Source organism: Rhea americana, unplaced genomic scaffold, assembly GCF_003343005.1.
Source record: "Rhea americana isolate MKP2758 unplaced genomic scaffold, rheAme1 scaffold_357, whole genome shotgun sequence".
NCBI classification, from domain to species: domain Eukaryota; kingdom Metazoa; phylum Chordata; class Aves; order Rheiformes; family Rheidae; genus Rhea; species Rhea americana.
This window is the reverse complement of record NW_028186487.1, coordinates 226,659-249,331: the sequence shown is the minus strand read 5'-3', so window position 1 is coordinate 249,331 and position 22,673 is coordinate 226,659. Positions and strand designations below refer to the sequence as shown.

Sequence of the window (22,673 nt, the reverse complement as noted above, 5' to 3'; positions counted from 1 at the left end):
ATGCAAGAGCTACAGAAATCCTCTCTCAGAAACCTCGTAGACTGGACCAGTGCTGGTTAAGCCTCGTACTAGAAGTTCAGAGACCATCCTGCCTCCTGCATGCTTTAAATATCCTAACAATGTTTCTGTTCCTTTAATTGCAAAGGAAGCCTTTCAGAACAGTAGGAAGCTCAGCACAGTAACACCAGACTCTGTCTACAAGCAGAAAAAAGGTGAGTAGTGTCTTTCTGTTTATCTTAGAGAGATTTAAAAGCTAAAGCTTAATGAAGGCAATTTAAGTAGTAACAGTATTACCCATTTCAAAGTAGAAACATTCTAATATTCCAGAATAATTTGTCCTAAGGAATGTATTCTCTTCCTCTTTGTGATTGAAATAATTTGGGGTGTGTTATGCTTTTTATCTTTCCTTAAGGCTTTGAAACCTGTCTTACAGAAATCAGAGTTTATCTCTCTCTTAAGGGTTTCAGCCTAATGACTGTCTGGTGGAAATTAGGCTTAGTTCCAGAAAGCCTCTATTAGCAGGTTTCTGAGGAGAGAATCTAGATTCGTATGGCATGTACCCAGCTCGAAATTTCATGCTGCTGGAAGCATGTACCCTTACAAYGATGCATTTTCAGTTCCCTAGAGGCAATTCAGTTTCAGAGCATTCCTTCTCCTGTTTAATCCACTTAAACTCTCTAAAGTATCAGACTCTACGGTGACCACTGAATTTCCTGGGAGCTGAACTCCTGCARGATCAGGCTCTTAAGAAGAAACTCATGCTGGCATTAAAGCAGATTGACTGTTTGTTTTAAACTAGAAATCTTTTAAGCTAGAAGTCTTAAGCTAAAAGTTTAAGCTAGAAGTCTTTTCTTAAGTATTCAGTTTCTGCCAGTTACAAAGCTTAGATTCACAGATCCATTACAGAATTTAGTAACAATCTGTAAATGAAATATTGTTCTGATTTGTTTTCCTCTCACATTGTATCATAATGATACTCTCTTCCTTTGTGCCTCCTTTCTATTGAAAAACAAAACTACATCCCCTGGAGTGGTGAAAGCAACTGCATTATCAACACATGGCAGTTCTTTCCATTTTTAATGAAATATATGACAGCAAAAGAACAAGTAAAGTACCTAAATAAACCACATTCATAGACCAAAGGAATAAGACATTGTTAAGCACTAGGTTTAATGCGGAACAGGTATCCCAATGGATACAACAGAAAAAATAATTCATTCAGAATTGTAAGGAAGCAACATTTGTGCATTACTGTGTTTTTGCTTGGTTTCACCATGTACAAGCATTTGAACCAGGCTTCTCAACATTAGGCAAATCAATGGACAGAGTAAAAGCAGCAACTTGCTCATTATAACTGAGATTATTTTCTTGAACCAAAACAAGGAAATATGTATTTGGTTAGCTTAAAAACTTTTTTTTTTTTTTAACAAGAAATAAATTAGAGAGCAATTTCGTGATAATTATTTGAAATCAAAATATATTCTGTTAAAGTGAAGTGTTTCAGTTCAGGATATCTTCCTTATTCCTTTTTCAAAGTGCTGCCTTCTCAGCCAGCATCTATGTCACTTTTMGTCCATCACTGACAATTGTTAACATTGGTGCTTCATACCCTCTGGTTGTTGTGGAGACCAGCTGTTTTCTTACTTTTAATTCTTTTTTTTCAGCACAAGCCATCCTTTAACAGCTGAGCTATGTCAGGCTTCTCCYTCAGCAATCGCAAGACCATGTCCATTCTTCAAATTAGTGCCTATCTCTTCTGCCCTTCTTCCTCCAGTGATTGGAGGGGAAGAGGTTCACAGCTCCAGAACTTTTCCTCATCATCATCTTTTGCAGAGACCAAAGCGATCCCAACAGGAGCCCAGTGCAGGTAACAAGCTGGGTAGGGTTCAGTACTGAACAGATAGCATTTGAGCCAGCAGGTAGGTACAGGGTGATAACAACCATGATGCAGATGGGACAGATTTGYGGTGTTACTAATAGCCATGGCCTTTAGTCCTTAACCTTCTTGCAACCAGATGAGCAAGTCAGTTTCTCCCACAGATTTTGTAAAATGGAAGTACCAGCTTGTTCTCTTACCTATTCCAGACAAAATGGCAAACATCTGRCATCTGACTCAGGACTGCAGTGTCATTGATCTGGGCCACTGAGACCAGGAGACACCCTCCAGGCAAGAAGGAAATTACTTACAGAGGTTTCCTTTGTTGGCACAGTCTCTGCAGACAACTACTGAGTTGTGCTCATGCTCTGCCAATGCTAAGCTATTGAATAGTAAATGAAATGTAGGAGTGAAAACATGAAAGCATAAGAGTGTGAAGGGGACAACTACAGAACACAAGGTGTTCTTCTGCCATATCTAAACATGCTATGAACAGCTTTTCAGCCTGATTTTCATTTGGTAGATATAACCACATTCTAGTGTTCTGGGAAGGATTGGTCCTTAGCTCTTTAATTCTCTCTGTGCAATTAAGTCTCCTGGTTCATTCCTTTGTTCCAGCAAAGCTGGAAGGACTGAGAAGCTTCTGTATAGTTAACTGGTGAGCATTTCAGGGTATCCAGCTTCCCCTTTTCATGTAAGACCTTCATAAAAATCAGCCACTTTGCTCTCCCCTTCTTTGCAGAATACTGATGTGATGGCTGGAGACAACTGTCTTGTTCTGTCCTGAGCATTGTGTTTACAGCAGCAATTCRTTAGCTCCTCTTTGCCTCCAAAAAGTGCTTCAGGTCATGGCACACTCCTTAAGCCTAAGGTTCAACAACTCCTTTTGTTTCACAATTAGGGAAACTGAAGTACAATGTAGTTTCAAACTTCAAATCTTAGGCATTCCTGGATTAAGCTCAGATATTTGAGGACACCTTTCTCTCTTTTGCTCCTTACTGAAAGGGAAACGTTATTTGCCATCTCACAGAACTTACTGGCTTGAAGAAATAGAAACTTGTAGCCAAAGCTCTCCAACAGGGATGCTATTTGTTTTTTTAGTGCTGTCTCTGTAGTTGATCTTGCTGGTGGCCTAACTGAAAAGCTTCCCTTTCCCCCTGGGAGCAGTGACAGACTTCATAAAGCTAAGCTCTTCTGTCAGGCTGGCCCAACTGACTTCCTTAATCTCCATGTTGTTTTTAATTCTCATTAAGGTGCTGCATGCCTAGAAGGCTCTGTAGGACTTGCCTGATGATATATGAGCAGTGAGGATCGAGGGCTTTTTTTTTTTTTTTTTTAAATATATATTTTTTTTTTTTTTTCCAAATGTTTTATGTAGCTTGGAACTGGCTGGTTTGGGCTTCTGCAGTCCAGCTGCAGCAGGTGGGATTTCAGTAATGACCAAACTTATAGGGGGTGCAAGATTGAAGAAACTCAGACCCCTTAAGTCCTTAAGTCCTGATCTAGATTGAACCAAGCCATCATTAACCTTGGTGCAGTTTTGCCAAAAATCTCAGGGTGAAACCTAGTTGTTTGGCTCTGGTTACAGTGCAAGGCTGAATTCTGCTCCAGCTGAGAACTCCTAAGCTCAGCTGACTCTCCATCATGGCAGCTGCATGCTGGGGACACAGGTTTTTGATACCTGTCGTATCTGTGATGTGTCCCTTCTGCTCCACTCCCACCTCCCCAACATAGTCAGAATCCTGAGTGCTTTTGTCACTTAAGATTTTGGTGCTAGCAGCTTTTACTATATGGGCATTAAAGRAGAAGAAAGCCTCTTGGGCACTGTCACATGAGGCAACTTAAAAATGACAGCACTAAATGGAAAATAAAATGAGCAAAGCCTGACTCCTCTGATGCATGGAGGCTAGTCAGCAGTATTCGCAGCCTCTCTTAGATTTGCATCTATGAGAAAGATTAACAAGCATTACATGGAAATCAGATCTTAAAATCAGCTTCCCTGTCTCAAAGCTTGTACAGACACAAATTCTTGAGGAATAAGAGAGAGAAAAATACATTTGAATCAAATGACTGCAAAAAAGTGTAATTTGTCAAGTTTTGCAAATCATAACAATTCAAAAGTGACACAAAAAATATGTATTTAAAAATACTTAAAGAAAAAAATACAGAGYTCACAATATCAAAACAAATGACATGGTTAAAAAGAGAAAAAAAAAAGATATTGAGTAACACCATGTTGGCAGAAAAAGTAAACCTCTGCAGGGCAGCTGTGTCCTGTCATTTAAAGTGTCAGTTTGCATCTCTAGGAGCTCCCTATAATGTGCTCAGCAATGACAGCATTAACTGAGCGTTAGAAGAACCTGTCATAGCAGCAAGTCAAATCTGAGAGCAATGTATATGAGGGTAGAGAGCAGTGAGGTTTACTGTGCTATCTCAGAGGCCTGAAATGTCCTAATTCTCATGGCCATGATTTTCTCTTGTTGCTACCAGTCATAAAATCCGTTCCAAGGTTAGAAGATTTGTGAATCATGAAAGAGCTATGACAAGCAGAGGGCTCTTAAGCATGGATTGCACAATGTGGTGTTGAAAGCCTGGCTGTGAGATAAACCTTGGCCTTTGCCTTCTTGAACCATTATAATCTGGAGTGTCTTACAGGTGAAGAACACTTTAGTGGGACTCTCATCTCCATCAAGAGGAATGGTGCTGGTATGAGTGGAACTGCACTGGTTAGTGCTGGTGAGAGTCAGGTAAGAATAGGGCCTTTTGTACCTCAGAAGAGGGGGAAGGAAAACACTTGGGGTGGAACAAGAGGTGCTATCTCATGGGATCACCCACCAAAGGGTGCCTGGAGACTCCCCAGTCTCAAGAGGATGTCAGCACTTCCAAATACAGCATTTGTGCTTTCTACAGGGGGAGACCAATTTGCCATTGAACGTGGGTACCTCTAATGCAGACCAAAGAAGAATAAAACCCTKCCAGTCCATTACTGGGACTTGCACAAATGTTACAAGCTGCTCTTACCTAGGGCCTAGTAGAGCTTATCACGACGAACAGAAACCCACTCTCTGGCATTTGTAGCCCTTCCCCATAAAACAGAACACAACTWAAAAAAAATGGTGAAGGACTGTAATTAAGATATGTAGCCCTTTTGTGAACAAACCTTGTTCCTGGTTGCACAGGTTCGCTTGAGAGAAATCTCTTTGTTGCCAAAGATGTGCAAATGGAGCTGGTCATCCCTGAACTTATGAGTCTGGGTTAGCTGATAGATCCTACTGTACTGCCAAGGGGACAAAACAGAACTCTTGACATCAACAGGAATGTTTTACTTCTGATAGACCCACATACAGTTAGCAGTGCTTCCACTAACATGAATCTTCTATAAAAACCCATTATGGGAATGAATAGACAAAAAAAAAACTTTCTTCTCTGTTTGCACTATTTACAAATATTATTAAGAAGGTCAGTCCATTTGGTCTAACTCTCTGGTATCAAATCCCCCAACTTCTCTAAGCAAATAAATAACTTATCGCTGCCTGTAACCCCATTCAGTGGCCAATGCCAATTCAGGACTGGTGTTCTTGTGAACATTATAGGACCTCATGCAATACAGCCAAAGGAATTTTCTAAAAAGTGGGAAATTAAAAATGTCACGCTAGTGATCACACAACTAGGTCTTCAAGCTCATGGTCATTTGAGGCTTTCTGTGTGGTCTAAAAAAAGGTTAAGAGATACATAATGTAGTTGTCTGGTTTTTGTTTTTTTATACAGAAATCATACACACAAAACTTCAATCTGAAACTTCATAACGAAAAAGTCCACTAATTTAATGAAAGCATTTTGTTGTGCARAAAGTCCCTCCCCCCTCCCCTGTTCACCTTCATCTACTGAGGGTCTCACACACACACATAAAGTTTCCTTCCAACAGCCAAGTTGGTAAGAAAGAGTCCTCCCTATATACAGTGAATTAGAGAGAAGCTGGATACAGTGCTGGCAAGAGGCACTAGATGATTGCCTCTATCTGGAAGTGTCCATGTTCTCCTCCTTAAAGTTACTGCAGTGCTCTATAACTTTCCTATGGATAAAACAAGGACAAGGAGAGAGGGTTTAGTTAAAAGCTTATCATGTTACAGCTCTGGGCCAATAACAGTAACATAAGGAACTGTCCAACAGTGTGATCTCTATGTAAATGTATATTGCTTACACTAAGCAGTCTTTCCTGAGATATGCATCAACCAATATTTGAGTCTAAACCAGTACACTCCACAAAAGCAGTTTAGAGCTCAAAACTGCAGTTCATCTCTGAATTGAAAGCCATGTTAGCATACATCCAGATCTGTATGTGACCATTCATTCATCACCCCCATACTCAAATAATCARATAACTTTGAATCGCATCAGGAAACACATATATACAAAAATATGTCATTAATTCTTCTGTCATCTGTCCTTGCTTTTGCATTTGGGAATTTACCCTTCTTGTGGTGTCCCATCACCTTTTCACTTTCTAATCCATACACAATCTGCTTAAGCTGTAATAGTATTCTGCTGTCTTCTGTAGGCTTTTGTCACCTCCAGCATTTAGCAACCCTTCAGTTATAGTGAATGTCGGCTGCCCACCCAAAAGGCACGTGTTCCCATATAATCCCTACATCTCTTTTATATTCTTCCTGCAGGTATGAAATTATGGCTCTCAGATTGTCAGTGATTAGAATCTGCAACTAGTGTTTAAAACTCTGAAAGCATGACTCCAAAGGAAGGTCAGATAAGAAAGGTAAATTGGGGAAGCTCATGCAGGTGGAGCTCTCTCCACCTTTTTAAAATTCTCTGATTTTAACTGTGCAGTCAGCTTTTCTGGTGACAGACTGGTATGATGCTGAACAAGGAGCCCACACAAGTATGGAGAAGAGTGATGACTGGAGACTATTAGCATAAGAGATGTAACTAGCAAGTCTGGTTCTCCTGACCAACAAGCCACTTCTACAACCCATTTGCCTAGTGTCCCTCAAACCTGTCTGTGTACCAGCCATCAGTTTGTGTACTGCCCCCCCCCCCAACAGAAATCTCTCTAGGCTCCTGCTTCCATACTGTTATTTTTGCTTGTCACTCATGTTTGCTTCAGCCCTCATACACATCATTACAGGCCTTTATTTGGTAGCCTTATTTGATGTGGAGAAATAAAAACAAAGCTGAAGCTAAACYGAATGTTTGATGACAGCACATCATTATTTTCCTACCGGGCCATTTCCTTGGTCTCTTGCCGTGCTGAAGCCATTTTAATCATGTCCTTCAGAAGGGGAATCCCACCTTCTTTGATCAGCAGTGGGCAGTACTTGTCAGCTGCAGAGAAAAGAATAAAACAGGTCCCTGTGAACCTTCACAGAGGTGGGAGACAGGGTGGCAGAAGGGGAGCTTGGTGCATGAGAAATCAAAAAAAATTTTTTTTATGGAGTCAGCTTGTTCCAGGTAGCCTGGCTATGTGCACAGCAGACACAGAATCAATGAGAATGTAAGAATATGGCCAGAAGGATGGAAACATTTAAGGTACTTGCTACACACTACATTTCATTGTTTTTGTTCTGGCTGTGCTGCCTGGGCATTCCTGCACCATTCAAAGAATGTTCTCTCTACCTACATACAGTTAAATTGGGAAGACATCTTCTTCTAACAAACTCAGGTTCACAACCCCAACTTTTCCAGTGAAGTGAACGTGTTTTTCTAAAATATGTTTCCAGTGAAGTGAAAGTGTTTTTCTGGAGTTTTTCTAAAGTAGAACTTACGGTAGACGGAGACCAGGTTATACAGTGCCCAGGTTGCCCAGTGCTGGCTGACTGGAGAGATCCCTTGTGGAAGGAGTCGAAGAATTGGTTCGAATGACCTGCACAGAAATATTGTGTAAGTGAAAAATTCAAAGGCTGCTTCTTTCAGCAGCTTTGGCACTCAAAACAGTACAAACTCTGTGCTCATACATACCACAACAGTAAATCCCACTGGCATATCAAAGACTGTGGCATCAAAGAGTAAGCCTGTGTCACATGGCAGTACTGGCAGGCTTACAGGCCCTACCAACTTAGCATAAATATGCTGCCCAGAGAAACAGGTGCAAATGATTCAACTGAGTCCAGGAACTAATTTCTATGTTGTGTCAGTCATTTCCTTATGACAGCTGAAACCCAGCAGCACTGATCATTCTGTAGAGCAGCCAGAATAAGATTACACCCAGCCAAAGCTGGCTGCTCACGTGCAATGACTTCTCTGTTTCTTCTGGCCACAATAATGTGTCCACACTGCAACTCAAGCACTGGAATACCACTCATTCTGGTTCCTTGCCCAGCACTGTGGGAATAGAGAGTACCTGATGCCTTCTTACTGGAAGAGCTTTAGAGGATTCCACCAGTTCTATTAACTTTTGAAATGATTTCTAGGAACTGTGTTTAAATATCCTCCAGAGAAGACTGAAAGCTACAGTGATTCATGTGACTTTCAGAAGGAAATAGACTTAAAGAGGTTAAAAAGGACAGAAGTCTCAGAAAACAAAATAGGTGGTCTCAGAGAGTCAGATCATGGGTTTCCTTAATTATGCAATTTTACCAAAAAGACATGCAGCAGAAATTCTGTTGGGCTCCCACATTTCTCCCATAGGAACTGCCAAACAAGGTGTCTAATTTCAGTAGCCCATATGACACACTTTAAAGGAAGAGGTAAAATTCTTACTACAGAAATGTCCGTAAGGATATTTCTCCTTCATCCTAGGCAGAGCTGGGCTGTGCCTCTTTCCTCCTGTCTGCTGCTGCTTGTTTCCTGTGACAATACTAGCTCTTGGGTAAGTGGGCCAGGCTTCTCTCTTTCTCACCTGTAATTGATATTTCTCCTGGAGTTGATGTCCCAGCTCTGGATAGCTGCCCACATCCTCTTTACTACTTCTTCTCGGTGTGGCTCACATATACCCCAAGCCTCTGGACCATCAAACATGATATGGGAGAGCACACCACAGGCATTATAGGATACCTCAATCCCATCTGCTTTGCTATCCAACAGGTTGCTACAAAGACAAAAGAAATAATTTAAAGGTGCCTGAACAACCTTACTCTGCATTTCACAGACATAAAAGTATCGTGACTTTGATCTCTACCAGAGATGATCACTGCAGGAAGTATCTCTGTCCTGAAATGGGCACAGTACTCTTCAGGGACTCAATTTGTCACTAGTACTTGTATCATACCTAAGCCATGCAATCCAAGCTGTCTTATGCTTTCCTTTTAACTTTTTTTTTCYCTGAATGGGAAAGCAAGCTGATGCATCAAATGTTTAAAAGTTTCCAGGTGATTCAACAGCAGAGCCCCAGCACATTTACCCTGCCTGAGCTCAGCTGTTTGTCAGAGGCATTCACCTGAACACACTGATGAACTGGGAGGTCATAAGCTGTGGGCGGAGCTCTTTCACCTCTGCTACATTGCCCAGGAGTCCCAGCATGTTGCGGTGCAGCTCCTGTTTCTCTGGGAATTCCTAAGAGAAGAAGAGGTGGGATTATACAAAAGCAGGACTGTGAGTGACACTGAGAACAAACCACTCTGGAGAAAGATTGTGCAGTGCATCTAGAAAGGCTGAGCATTTTTGAGTAGTCAGCAATGTTTTTTCTAGCAGATCTCTAATGGGATGTCTATCACTGCTGCCCTGCTTTGGGCAGACTGTGTTTTTAAGTATAGAATAGGGGAAAAAGAAGGATGATATGTATGAGAAAGTAAATTTCTCTGATCTACTGGGTGGATGGCTGTGAAAAATAAACTGACAGAATATGCAAGTTTTTATAGTAGGGCTGATTATGCATCAGTTCAGTCAGGGATTGTGCCCAGGCACCTGTATCTCTACTATTAATATTGGTATTCTTCTGGAGGAAACCAGAAATACTTACTTTCAAGCACTCCAAGAAGAGTTTCATGCCACTGTAGTTGAGGAACATCTCACAGTTATCAGGGGTCTCATCAGTGATGTTCCAGAGGGCACTCCAGGAGAACTCCATCACCTGATCACACTATGGAGCCAAAAAGATATGGGCAGAAATAGAGCTTTGCTGATGTGGCAGCCTAGTGCAAACCAAGTACTTGTACTTCATCTCTGGCATCACCTCAGAGAGCTTCATGGGTAAGAAGACCTTGTTTGCTTTAAGATTGTTGGTGAGTGGATTTTTTTTTTATTGTTGTTTTTGCCTCTCTGCTACCTTCCCCCTTCCTCCTTGCAGAGGATATCCTACAGCACCAGCTGAGATGTCTGGTGTTTGGTAGAAAAGTAGGGCTGGCATACTGGACTGATCACCACCTCTGTGTGTATATTTGGGGGAGAAACACTCACCATTTTATCAGCCAGCTTCTTCTGAATCAGCTTTAGCATTGTCTGTGGGCAGAGGAAGGAGAAGAGTGAGAACAGTTCAGAAATCACAGAGCTAAAACTGACACCTTTAGGCAGTGCAGGGCTGGCTACAGCCAACTGTAAGTTTATGCAGTCTAAGAATTTGACTCTTTGTAGAAAATCTAATTGGTATCTCTTCCTCTGATTCAGTGGGACTGGATTATATTCAGTGTTGCAGGTATTTACAGAGCTGAACTACGTCAGAGTGCCTGAGCTGTTGAGTTTACAGTCAAATCTGTCATAATGTGTGTTAGAAAGTTAGAAATGTGGTAATTTTATCAGAGCAATTGCCTAAGCTGGTCTTTGGAAAGCAGTAGGATATGAGTGAACATGAACTGGGAAGCTGGTGCAAACTCAGGGATGATGCCGAAGGAGCTTGGTAAAAGATTGTACCAGTTCCAGAGATTATAATGTAGTGTAGTGAAGAGGGAAGGTATTGGGTCATGCTGCTTCCCTGCTCTCATGCAGAGTCTATCTGTGAGATTCTGATTTCCAGTGCTGGCAAGCCAGTAAGAGATATCACAGGGAGGGACAGGTGCCAGGAGAGCTTAGTACTGCTGGGACATGAGTTCCCTCTTGTGATGCTGTAAGGTTGAATCACTGGCTGGATGTGCTTGGTGGACTGCCGCATGGGAATTGCGGTAGCCTAGGTTAAGTATAAGCAGACACCTTGGGACCATACCAACCATGACAAAACCCATCTTGCCCACAGCTTCTTTATGATCGTTGTCCACCTGGCAGACCAGAGCATTACAAAGATGTACGGCGATGCGCTGGATAGACTCATCCTGCCGGCTTTGGTTGAGGATGTTCAGCAGCAGTTCATTGACTCGGCGGTACTGGAACTCCAGCTCCTCAGGGATGCTGAAATTGCACAGTGTCAGGCAGCAGTTCCGCTGTACCTAGRATAAGAGCAAGCAGGCGCTGTGCTGGGAGACTAAGAAAACATTATCCCATCACCTCATGTTCCCTTGCTGTTTAGTACTGAAACCACTTTCTTGCCTAAATAATACCACTGAAATTTCTGTTACCCTCATATCTATTACTGTGCTTTATCTGCACCCTCCCTTTTCTCTTTTACTGTCATTCTAGTATCACACAATCACCTAGTCTCATCACTTTGTTGCCTATAAACTCTCYGTGCAGGAATTGCCACTCTACAACCTAGTGGCACTGTACTCTATGATGTCAGCTAGCTAGCAGTACAGTGCCTTAGAATAATATTACTTTCTGCAGATTCAAGGGCCCCAGTGCATGCACATCTTAATCTCTTATTACCACAATTGGTGCTAGGTGTCTATGCTGTGGGCTATATGTACCCTTTGAACCACTATCATCACTTAAAAGGGAGCCTTGCTATCATCACTTGCTTCCTCTGGTTCTGGAGATCATCACATAGAGGAGTGCCCTGCATGTAATCCCCATTACAGAGTGAAGGCAAGGAGCAGATCTGGACAACAGCTTTTCTAATGCTTGCCTTGGTGAATATCCTGGAGGCTCAGAAGGCCTAGATGCTACATTGGGCTAAAGACAGAAGACGGGGAAGGCAGGACTATAGGAAGGAGGATGGGCTGCTCTTACTGTGACTTCCTGGTAGGACTCCATGCCATTCAGTACCACCTGGATGACCTGATGCCGCAGCTTCACGCTCTGCTCCATGCGGTATTCGGAGTTGGTCAGGTAAAACAGTGCTGCACTGCCTGTTACCTGGATGTTTTTGTCATCCTTGTGGCACTTGAGGGCTGTGATCACCAGCTGCAGAGAAGCAACATGAACCTTCAGTGCCACTGACTGGCTGCTGAGTCTCAGTGTGACTGTTAACGGCTATGTGGGGCAAAGACTGTTACAAGCCTGCTAGGAATGCTCTATAAGGAATCTCATAAAGTCAASGTACCCAGTTCCACCGCACAACTGGAACTTTCTCCTGAACAACCTGACATGGTGTCCCAGGGTAGGGAAAGGGCTGGGCTTGGAAAGTCTCCCTTGTGAGGGTGAAGTAAATGCTAGCATGGGCTCACCTGGAGGGCTCGCAGTAGCTGGCTGCAGCGTTCGATACGGGCAATGTCGAAAAGGAGGTTGATGGCCCTGGAAGTGATTTCTGGTCGGTGTTCAGTGTAAGCCTCAATAGCATTCAGAACCTGCTCTTCATTCTTGTCCCCGCTCACCTGGCACAGAGGCAAAAATGTCGGGGGAAAAAAGGATGAGGGAGGAAAGCCAGCATGAGAAGGGATCTTTGAGGGTAAATCTAGAAGGTCAAAATGTGCAACTTCTTCCTGTCCTGCTGGTAGGACTTGGCCCAAGATGGGAGCAAAGGAGCTGAGTCACTTCTCTGCCCAGAGGGACAAGAAATGGCCCCTTCAGGCCAGGAAGATGCTATTCACAAGCAGAACTCCTCTTGTCTTAAATCCTTGTTTTGTAGCACTAGATGCTCTGCTGCTTCAAGTAGGGTGATTTTTTCCAGGCCCTCCCCTAAGAGGCATATATTTTCCCCTTATGAAAACTGTGAGTTGCAGGTCTTGCCTTCTGGCAGCTTTCCTGCATTACCAAGTGGCTATTGAAAGGTAAGAGCTCAGTTGTCACACCCTAGAGCCCAAGAACTCCACTCTGCTGGCAGCCAATGATTTTTTCATGTTCTTTGAACTTCCACCAACTACTCACTGCCAATATTGTTGCTGCCTCATTACCTTGTAAGCTGGAATATGTGTCAGGCGGCAGAGAGATGTTTCAAAAAGGCCCAAGAACTGGAGTGGTCGTTTCAGACCCCGGAAGGGAGCAATGCTGCTCTTTGCTGGTTCAATGCTGAGAAAAGAAAAGATCAGTCGTGTTGGTACCCTGCTTTTTCAGCACTCTCCTGCCACAGGGACAGCTATCTGCTCTTCATTCGCTCTGACTGCACTGCTTGATAACTGGAGTGACATCAGCTACATTCAGTTATACACCAGCCAAATTCTCCTAAAGATAACACCAACYTTTTTTTTTTTTTTTYYCAGGTGGTCCTGACTGAAGGAGTAAATGTGTTGAACAGAAATAGCRTTAAGAATTCAGGCAGACAGAATACAGCTCTCCCAGACAAAATTTGTCTTGGAAATTTGCTAGCTGTGGTAAACACTTCCTCTTAGGAAAGGGCTGTAGAYTGCACTGATCCAAACAAGCTGGGAACTTGACTGCGTGTCATTTGATAGACACATCAGTCTGCTTCTGTGCTCATGCAAGAACAATTGTTTTGTTGCCATGTTTCTTATTGACCAGGGGCCAGTGTTTCCTTTCACCAGCTTTGGAAAGGAGCCAATACTGTCCCACTTTCTTGCTTTTGTTCTTAAGTGCTCAGGGATAGGATGGCAGAGCTCTTGGTTAACCTGGAAAACCAGACTTCCAAGTGTGTCCCCACCGAGGTGCACTGAGATTTTCAAAGGCTGATCTGCCTGGCATCAAGGTCAAATCTGGAAATCAGCTTTCAGATACTAAGTTTCTAGAATGTCCAGTTCTCCTATAAACATTCATGTATTGAATCAGTGCAGAAATGCCTCAGAAGATCCTGGACTTTGGCTGGGGTAAGAATGTTTTGTGTAGAAAATGTGTAAAGGGGTTTAGAGTCCTTTCAGAGGCAATACAAACTAGTGCTAGAGATCCCTGGAAGGGTATGTATGGAAAAGAAGAGCTGAAATACTTCTTCAGATATATGTGAAAGACAGGTAGGATGAATTCTTTATTACCTTCAAATACTTGTCTTACCTGTGTCACATACAGGAATCACAACTAACTGATTCCCATACTAGTTTTTAGCATCAGGGAGAATTAGCAACAGTTGTATCTTGCTTTTTAATATTAATTAGACCTAAAGAATTTGAAAGCTCAGAAGAGAGAACTGTCCTTAATTCAGCTTTGGCAAAACTTTCTATCCAAGCATCCATCAGTAATTGCTGTTCCCTCACCTTGTCTGGCCCATCTTCTCCTCCATGCTTGGGATAGTGCAGTTCTCCAGCATGGTGTGCCCTGAGATATCGAGCGAAGTGAGGTTTACCAAGTTTTCCACAAACAGGTTTAGAACCCGCCGGGTCAGCTTGAATTTGTAGTAACTGGACAGATGGTCTCGGGAGATATCCAAGTGCCTGCAAATGACAGAGAGCAGCTCACGGCCTGGAAAGCATCAGCTGGGACTTCCCCCACTACACTGGGGAAAGATAAGAAGCCAAGGTGTGTGGGGTTTTTTTTTGTTGTTGTTGTTTTTCAAACTTCTCCTTCTTTCTCTCCACGATACAGGAGCATGGTTCTGTAGGATCTGGCAGCAGGATCTGGCTTGTGTCTAACCATAGTCACAGACATCTGGTAGAAGCCTACTCAGAATGCAACACCATGAGTCATTTGGCCACACCACCACAAAGGTAATTGCTCTAGGCTCAGGACCTGCCTTTCCTTTGCTCTATCACAGTAGCCACCTGAGCATTTCTACCTGTAGATTAAGATGCGTGGGAAGATCTTTGAATCCCCCAAAGCATATGTTGCCTCATCCCACAAATTAAGTTATACAAGTTTTTGTATGTTCTGCAATCTTGTATTTTTTTCCACCCCAGGCTATTACTCTCTATTTAGTTCATTTATCTTTAGGTATTTAAATGCTTATGCTTTGGCAGGCTTCTGATGCTACAGGAGTTGTGGGACAACTTAATCAACTGCCATATGCAAGTGGTGCCCCTGACAAGTCTACTCTACAGGGCCTGCTCTGACCTGCCAAGCAGTAGCTAAGACTCCCTGGGAAAGATTTTCTAAACTACCTAAGACAGGAGCCAATGTCCTGTTTATAAAAATGACTTCTACATATTGTGGACCATGTTTCACTAAAAATCATCAGGAGTTGAACTAAGTTGCTCAGACTTAGAAATTGTCCAGGAGATATTCTGAGACTTCTAGGTCATGTGTAAGCATGGTACCCTCTAGTGTTTGCAGCCAGTAGAGGCAGTATTAAAGCCACTGGAAAGTATCCTTTGCTTGAATAGTAAGGCCCCTCTTTTTACTTCAGAAAGTTCTGGATCCCTTTCCTGATACCATTGTGTAGCTTGATGAGCAACTGTCTCAACTCTTTCAGGAAGTCACTCCACTGTCAGTACAGTTAGGTCCTGAGTGCCTGTTTATTTAGACTGCTCTTTCCCTTGGTTGCTCAATCCAAGCACAGCGTGCTTACAGAGAGTAGAGTAGACAGTCTGAAGAGCTGCTGGGAGTTTTTCCTAGTTTTATCTCAGAGCTAGGCTTAAACTTTGGACATTACTGTTTGACCAGTGGTTTCAAGGATTGAATTTCACAGCATGATTATCACTATACCCACACCTGTGTACATCCACAGCTATTTTTCCAATCTCTCAGATGTTCTGTTTAACTTTTTAAGGGAGTTTCTGCTATGTGAATGGGCTTGATGTCAGCTTGCAAGCAAAACCCAGGCTGGTTTTAGATATTTCAGCTGTATAGTGAGTGAATGACTGAGCTTGTTTATGGGAGAGTTTGTAACTTGAAAGCAGTTGTGGGTCACTCTCAGTTAATGGGCAGGTAACCCATTCCCAAGAGATCTGCATGGCTCCTATCTGTGGGAAAAGGATAAAGAAGGAAGAAGAGGTCTGCTGACCTGAGCTTACGGAGCTGTGCGATCACTTGGATGTGCTCCTCTGAAAGGTCCATGTTGTAAAGCACTAAAGAAACCAGACTGTCCTTCCACTGGGTCAGAAATCCCACATCATTCAGCTGAATCCCAGAGAGATCAAGAGCTGCAAGGGAGGCCAAAGGCCGAAGCAATGTCTCCACATTTACCCCCTCAATCAAGCGGCCAAGGTTCAGGAAGCGCAAGCGGCTAAAGCCTTCAAAAGTAAAGTCCTTAACTAAGACCTGGCGAGTGGGGTTCACCAAACAGTCATCTTCACAGCCTCCAGGGTTCTCCTCCTCATAGAAGATATTACAGCAGCCAAAGAGGCTAAGGGAGATAAGTGTGTGGCTGAAGCTCACCAAGGTTTGCAGGCTTTTGGCTGTCAGCTTCTCACAGTTAGTCAAGTAGAGYTCAACAAGATCCTGGAAGATGGGAAATCAAAGTTAGAAATACTTCACAGGTGGAATGCCCACCCTGTTCTTTACACTCCTGCTGGGAGAAGCCTGAGGCCAGGTATCAAKTGACTTGGCCTGTGTCCCCATCCCATTCCCAACAGGAGCTTTGGGATCTGAGGAGGGAGATGCTGAGGTTCTCCCAAAGGAAGAATCTGGATGAGGAAAGATGGAGTCCTGGGAATCTCAGGATGCCTGGAGTTCTAGCTGCCCACATGTCAGTGCTGCTATGTGACATGACAACTAGAGGCTGTCACTGCAATACCACCTGCTTTCTGATGGCCTCCAGGTCCTGGTCCTGCACAATCTGTTCCCGCAGGTGGATCCGAGCTAGCCTGGTGCTCCGTGGATCAGAGAACAAGGTGAAGAAGCTTTCATGCGGTTCAAAGATGCTGTCTGTCTTCACCARCTCCACATACCTGTATCAAGGGCAATGATGTTAGCACAGCATTACACAAAGGCTCAGCTACAGTTCTATCATCTGTGCTGGTCATGGAAAAACGTAACTGAGTGTGTGAGCACACGCAGACTCCCTACTGACCATCCAGAATAGCCTTTGGGGTAATGGAACTAAGCAATAATCTCTTCTTGCACTAGCTAACAACCTTCTTGCACAAAACTAACAACYCTTAGGAAAACCTCAGAGGTAGAGATTTCTGCAAGGTCATACATATATTTCTGAGCAAACTGATTCTGGCAAGTATGGACATCAGGACTTTTCTTTCCTACCTCTAAAGCTAGTAATTTTATTTTTTTCATTTTCAGAAAATTAGCTGGCCAAGGTTCTCTTCCAGAATCCTTGGGCAGTAGTTCAGCCAAGGCAGACTGTGATGGCCAAGTTATAAATCTCTGGAAGCAGGTTGCTTGGTAAAGCTACAGCTTGAAGCAGGTTGCTTGGTAAAGTTATAGGAGTAGCAGCCTCAAAATGCAACTTCTGCTAGCACTTTGTGCTCTTTATTTCCCTACCATGAGAGTTTTAATGCTTCAGTGGTGGGAAAATGGGAAGGCTCCTTTGTTATTACTGATGCTCTTGGAACACACAATGACTTTTTTCACACTRGGTTTATCTATGTAGGGAAAGGTGAGTGGCAAAATTAGAAAAGCATATATTGGTACATTAACCCTTGGGAACACTTCCTTCTGATGTTAATACAGAGCCAAATTTCCAATATGAGGATCAAACAGAAGAAAAATGCCCCATTAATTCCTTCACATATTTTTCCTTGCATCCTTCTCATCACTGTTTCTTAAAGAACTTTGTTCCCCCTTCCCTGGACTCCTGGCTCCTTCCCAAATGAGAAAAAAGCTGCTCCACAGGCCTGAGACATACTCATTGACAAGTTTGTCACAAATCTCGCTTGGCAAGAAGATGTCAGGATGAAGCCGGAGTGTTTCATTGTCTAGTAGGTAGCAGAGAGTCCCCTCCAAGTTGCGAAGGCAGTAATCTGTGCACAAGGTCATTAGCGACTCTGGGCTGTCAGATGCCATCTTGAAGGAAGTAATTGGAAGGGGAAGTGTAGAAGGAAGCTTTTGATTCAGAAGATCCTCCACGCAAAGGGAATTCCAGGGTGAATTTACAGGAACATCACGACAGCTATAAGCAGAGGGAAAGAAAGATGCATTGAGAAAGGGACATTGGAAGTGTTCTGCAAAGCTGCTCTACCAGTGGGATGTTGACAGTTGTATTTACAGCCAAGTACTTGCTGACATCAAGAGAACCTGTAGTGTTTTGGCTTCTCAGGGAGCGTGCCCTTAATTCTTTGGTATCTCCACTCCCCTGTTGGTAAACAAGGGATAGTATGACGGTGAAGTTTCTGGGGCATTGCAGGAATGAGTTAATACGAAACRCATTTGGTAATGAGGCTACACAGCGAGAGAATGTTTCCTCACTGCCAGGGTTATCTGGCTGATAAAGGGTGTCTGAAAGGGAAGTAGCAGAAACCATGCTGCTTTGTTCCCTTCAGACTGCGCTGGATGAACCACCACAAAACTTACCGTGGGGAAGATTCTTTGTATACACCAAATGGGATATGGTAGCCCCATATCTTGTGCCTGTAATTCTGTTTGCCATCGTTCCAAGTCAATTTTCATGTTTAAGCTGAATGTTTCTTTGCAGCTCCAAGCCAGCAGCTTTGTGCAACTCCTTGAATTAGAACACGAAGCAAACCAGAAGCCAGAGGAAAACATACTGACTGGTTTGGCTTTCCTTTCCAGGTGCAGTGAAAAGGAAGGTTTATGTCAGGACATCTATGCATGCAGCTCCCTGGGACTTGCCCACCTAAACCATTCTGAACTGTCATAAAAATAAAAAGTAYGGGTGAAAGAACTGGAAGAAGGCAAGGGGCTTTCTTTTCCCTTTCTTATTCTTTCATATTGGATAAAGAAGGAGGGAGAATTAGGGGAAGATGTATGTATTTTTTTAATTGTGTGACTAATACAAACACTTRCTCCCTGGCACTGAACGAGGGTTTGTTGAGGCCTTGAGGTTTTCAGAAGTGACTCAAGAATGAGAACTCCACTTCTCTTTCACAGGGTCAAATCACATTAGAAGCAACCCTAATGTGAGCCCTTCTAAATATCTTCATGCACACACATAAATTATATTTGAAATGTTTATTTTTGAGGTAAAGTCTGTGCCTTTTCAACTGTTGTATCCCTACTCGTAGTCAGGAAACCAGTGCCATGGAGCCAGTTGCCCCTCTCTGCATCATGGTTGAGTAGACATTGCTGTCGAAGTTGTTGCAAAATGTTTTTAACTATATCTCCAATCTCTTATCTTCATCTTGTGGCTGCAAAGAACAGGATACTTGTCTGTCTCCTGCTCTCTGCTTCTGAGAATTCCTTTAAAGTCTCCTGTGCTCTTTTCTTCATTCCTGCAGTATCATAACAATACAGGGTGTAAGAGTTGAATTCAGTTCCTCACTGTAATCACTGTCTCCAAAGGCACCCTGGATGGACTGGGCACCCTACTCCCTCAGAGATGCTTTCAGATGCTCTGTTCAGCTGCTGCTTGGGCCATGACACTATTAGAAAGGATCAGTTAAAACTGAGGATGAGGTAACCTTTCAAATTCAGGCACCAAATGGTCTCTGTGGGAGACAAGAGCACAGCTGTGCCTGAGCCTGCCTGGCAGCCCGGGCTCCCAGCCTTCTGATCCCTCCCTTTGCTGTGGAATGGATTTCTGTGCAAACATGAGGGCAGCACGAGTTGCAAATCAAAGCTCTTTTCTTCTTTCCGTGTCCCATTAATTCTCCTTTTGAGGGTGTGCTTCAGTGCCAGAGACAAAGCGTTGGCCAAGAAATTAACCCAACACAAAAAGCAACTGCTCAGGAAAGCAGGCAGCGATCAGCAGAACTGCTCTTTGCTCAGCAATAGAGGAATTGCCATGCTAGATCACCCCTGCCTACCCCAGGCCTTGCATCTCCAGACCAAATCCTGTTCTAGTGTAATTGGATGAAACTTTATTGACAAAAACAGGACCAGTAGTGAATTTGACTTGTGTTTTGGCTTTTCTTGAACTTGATCAATAACTTCTCCTTCCTATATGCATCTGCAGGCAACTGGCAGGATTGTGTTTTAATCCCAGAACTCCTTATGACCCACTGTGTTCTGACCTAGAACTTTCAACAGCCCTTACAGTAGGAATCTCAGGCAGGTTCTCTGCTGCTCTTAGCTCAAGAGGCAGAAAGGTCTCCAAGCAAAAGCAGATGCAGACAGTTGAGAACAATTACATAAAACCCAGAAATCATAAAAATTGTACATAACATCCAGACGGGAGACAGTTTAAAAGGTGTAACCTGCTTGTCTGGGTCACTGAATCCTGAGCCATAATCATAACATAAAATTACAGCTTTCCAAGGGTGCCTTTATAACTTGGAGACCTTTGTGATATATGCGGTACCAAGAACTAAAGAAAGATGGTGTATCTGAAAAAKAAGGCAATCCATAACGAACAGTCCTCTGCTTTGTAGTGACGTCAGGAGAAAAGTCAAGGACTGCACAGGCCATTGGCTGCAGAGGATTGTTGCACTGGCAGTTTCCTCCAAGTCTTGACTAGAGGGTTGCAGATAGGAGGAAACTGTCCTGTGCTCAGCACTGTGTCTGTTCTGGGGATGAATCGGCTTCACTTCCAGAACAAGTCCCTCTCACAGATTTTGCCTGAAGCTTGCTGGGGACAACCTTTCTAGAAAGGCAAGATCAACAGGAATACCTGAACAAGCAGGGAAACACATTTCTGTAGTATTCCTACCAGCTCACCTACGCTATCAGACTGGAGGTCCCTGGAGCCAGTGTTCTTCCACTGTTTACTACTGCTAGCCAGAGACCTCAAAACAAATTTCCATTAACAACTTGCTATCACATGCAGCTGGAAAAGGCCAGTGCTTGGGACTTGTCCAAGCAGCTTAGAGCACTAAAGGGCAAAGACTGCCTTTCTGTGGCTCTGACAATCCTCTAGGGCCCCTCTCTTGAGATGATCACAATATAGCTGTTTGATCCTAGCCCTTGAGAAATCAGCTGGACTTTTAACTTCTGAGCTCCCTGTGATTCACCAAAAAAATCTTGTACAGAAGGTTATTATAGAAGGGAAGTGGTTAAACTCTCCCAGTAAAATAACATCAAAGAAGAGCTTTCACCCTCGTGATTTATTACCCATATTAGAGTAACACCCAGAGCTGCAGCTGAGACTGCGGTTCTTTTGTACAAGACATAATACAAGCTAGTCCCTCCTCTGAGAAATTCTAAATAGACTCAAGATGTGACATGTGGGCAGGGGGAGACAGAAGTAAGAGTGCCAATAGTGGGACTGCACTGATGAATGTTCTCGCTAGATGTAAGCTCAGTGTGCTTTGTTGATAAAAATAAATGAACTAGAGATGCTGACAAATCATTAACATTTGCCTAATCATTATCCTCAGGCAACTTTCCACAGGCAGTAGATCAGCAAGTTCCCTGCCTACCAGACTGTCACCAGTGCTGTCTAGTGCATGTGTTTTTGAAGGATCACAACAGATACATGAAAGATGCAGAAAATTCAAGCGAAGGAATCGAGAAGGCATCAGAACTATGGCTGCCAGTCCTTTTAGCAATTTATTTCTCCATCAGATTCCCTGTCATCTTCACGCACAAAGGAACTCGATGCCTTGGAGACAAGAGAGCASGCATACAAAAACTGGTATACCAAACTACCCCCAGAAGGAGTCCTGTCAGTGGAGTAATAGCACTCTCCCACCATCCATGGACCTAAAGAAAACTGCATACCACGAAATGCAGCTTTAGTCTCCCCCATCACCAGCCTTCCAGATCCAGACAGTCTCTCCTGCAAGTATTGCTTATTTGTGAGCTACATCTGTATTTTTAAGGTGTTTCTGGCTTCGCTGGCCTGGTGCTGCTCTTTGCACTCCTTGGGATGCCTGTGCCAATAATTATCTACACTGGATTTCATACTGATCTTCTCTCTTTCACTCTCTCTCTCCTTCAGTCTGCTGCCTGAAGCCTAGCCAGACCCGCTGTGGCTCCATGCCAACCACATACCATTTACGCTGTCACTACAAAAATGACTGGCCGAAATGAAAGCTGAGTTTTTCAGCATCATGGACTTATCCAAGAATAAGGCAAACAATAAACACTGGCAGAAATTGATTATAAAGAAGGACTTAAAAAAAACAGATTTAATGTAAACACAGAGTTTGGCACAGGTTAGATTTTGAGGGAAAACTGCACTGTCATTTTGTTCAGCATCTTGCAGCTGCAAATCATTGCATTTTTATTACCTCATGGGTCACTGCAACTGCTGCAACCACCCCTGGTTTACAGTAGGACAACCGAAGTAGGAATAAATTGAACTACTCACAGTGGCTGAGCAAAGCCTCAAATTCTGAAACTCCTGCCTGGCCAGATCACACAAGACGTTGCAAAGGAGGCGACTCGTGCAAGACAGGAAACACACTGACCTTTGTACCTGCCTGCGGTGAAAACGTTCCTTTTGGATTGATGAATTATATTGCGGATATTCTCTCCGAAAGGTCACCCACCCACGAAGCCATCTCCGGGAGCCCTCGGATTACCGCTCCCGGTGCGCTGGGCAACCGGCACGGCCGGACCGCCACGGTCTCCGACAGCCCTGGGGGCTCCTTCCCCGACCTGCGGACGGGGTCTGGTCAGAGGGGCGAGCGACCCCTCCGCCCGCCGGCGCRCCGTGCCCGCTCCCGAGGCGTTTCAAGCGAGGTCACCCCGTGCGGCGGCGCCGCCACCCCCGGGGAGCTGCTGCCGGAGCCCGGCTGGTCTCGGCAGGCCGCGGCGGGGGCGGACGGCG

At 43.7% G+C, this 22,673-nt stretch overlaps 1 protein-coding gene across 3 annotated transcripts; it reads right to left on the bottom strand.

Moving 5' to 3' along the window:
* Positions 1-3,932: 3,932 nt before the first annotated feature.
* Positions 3,933-22,664, bottom strand: ZER1 (zyg-11 related cell cycle regulator). 3 transcript variants are annotated; one of them, XM_085312071.1, is made up of 16 exons: positions 22,212-22,664; positions 17,691-17,954; positions 16,629-16,779; positions 15,894-16,330; positions 14,212-14,388; positions 12,964-13,078; positions 12,298-12,444; positions 11,861-12,034; positions 10,966-11,181; positions 10,223-10,264; positions 9,786-9,905; positions 9,264-9,379; positions 8,727-8,915; positions 7,654-7,751; positions 7,111-7,213; positions 3,933-5,948 (listed from the first exon to the last, which is right to left on the bottom strand). In XM_085312071.1, exons 2-16 carry the CDS (start codon positions 17,846-17,848, stop codon positions 5,891-5,893), a joined length of 2,301 nt encoding a protein of 766 aa, XP_085168197.1. In that variant the 5' UTR covers positions 17,849-17,954; positions 22,212-22,664; the 3' UTR covers positions 3,933-5,890. The 3 variants fall into 3 exon arrangements, with proteins under 3 accessions (XP_085168197.1, XP_085168196.1, XP_085168195.1); XM_085312070.1 differs by having other exon boundaries at positions 22,312-22,664; XM_085312069.1 differs by lacking the exon at positions 22,212-22,664 and adding an exon at positions 18,356-18,583.
* Positions 22,665-22,673: the final 9 nt, after the last annotated feature.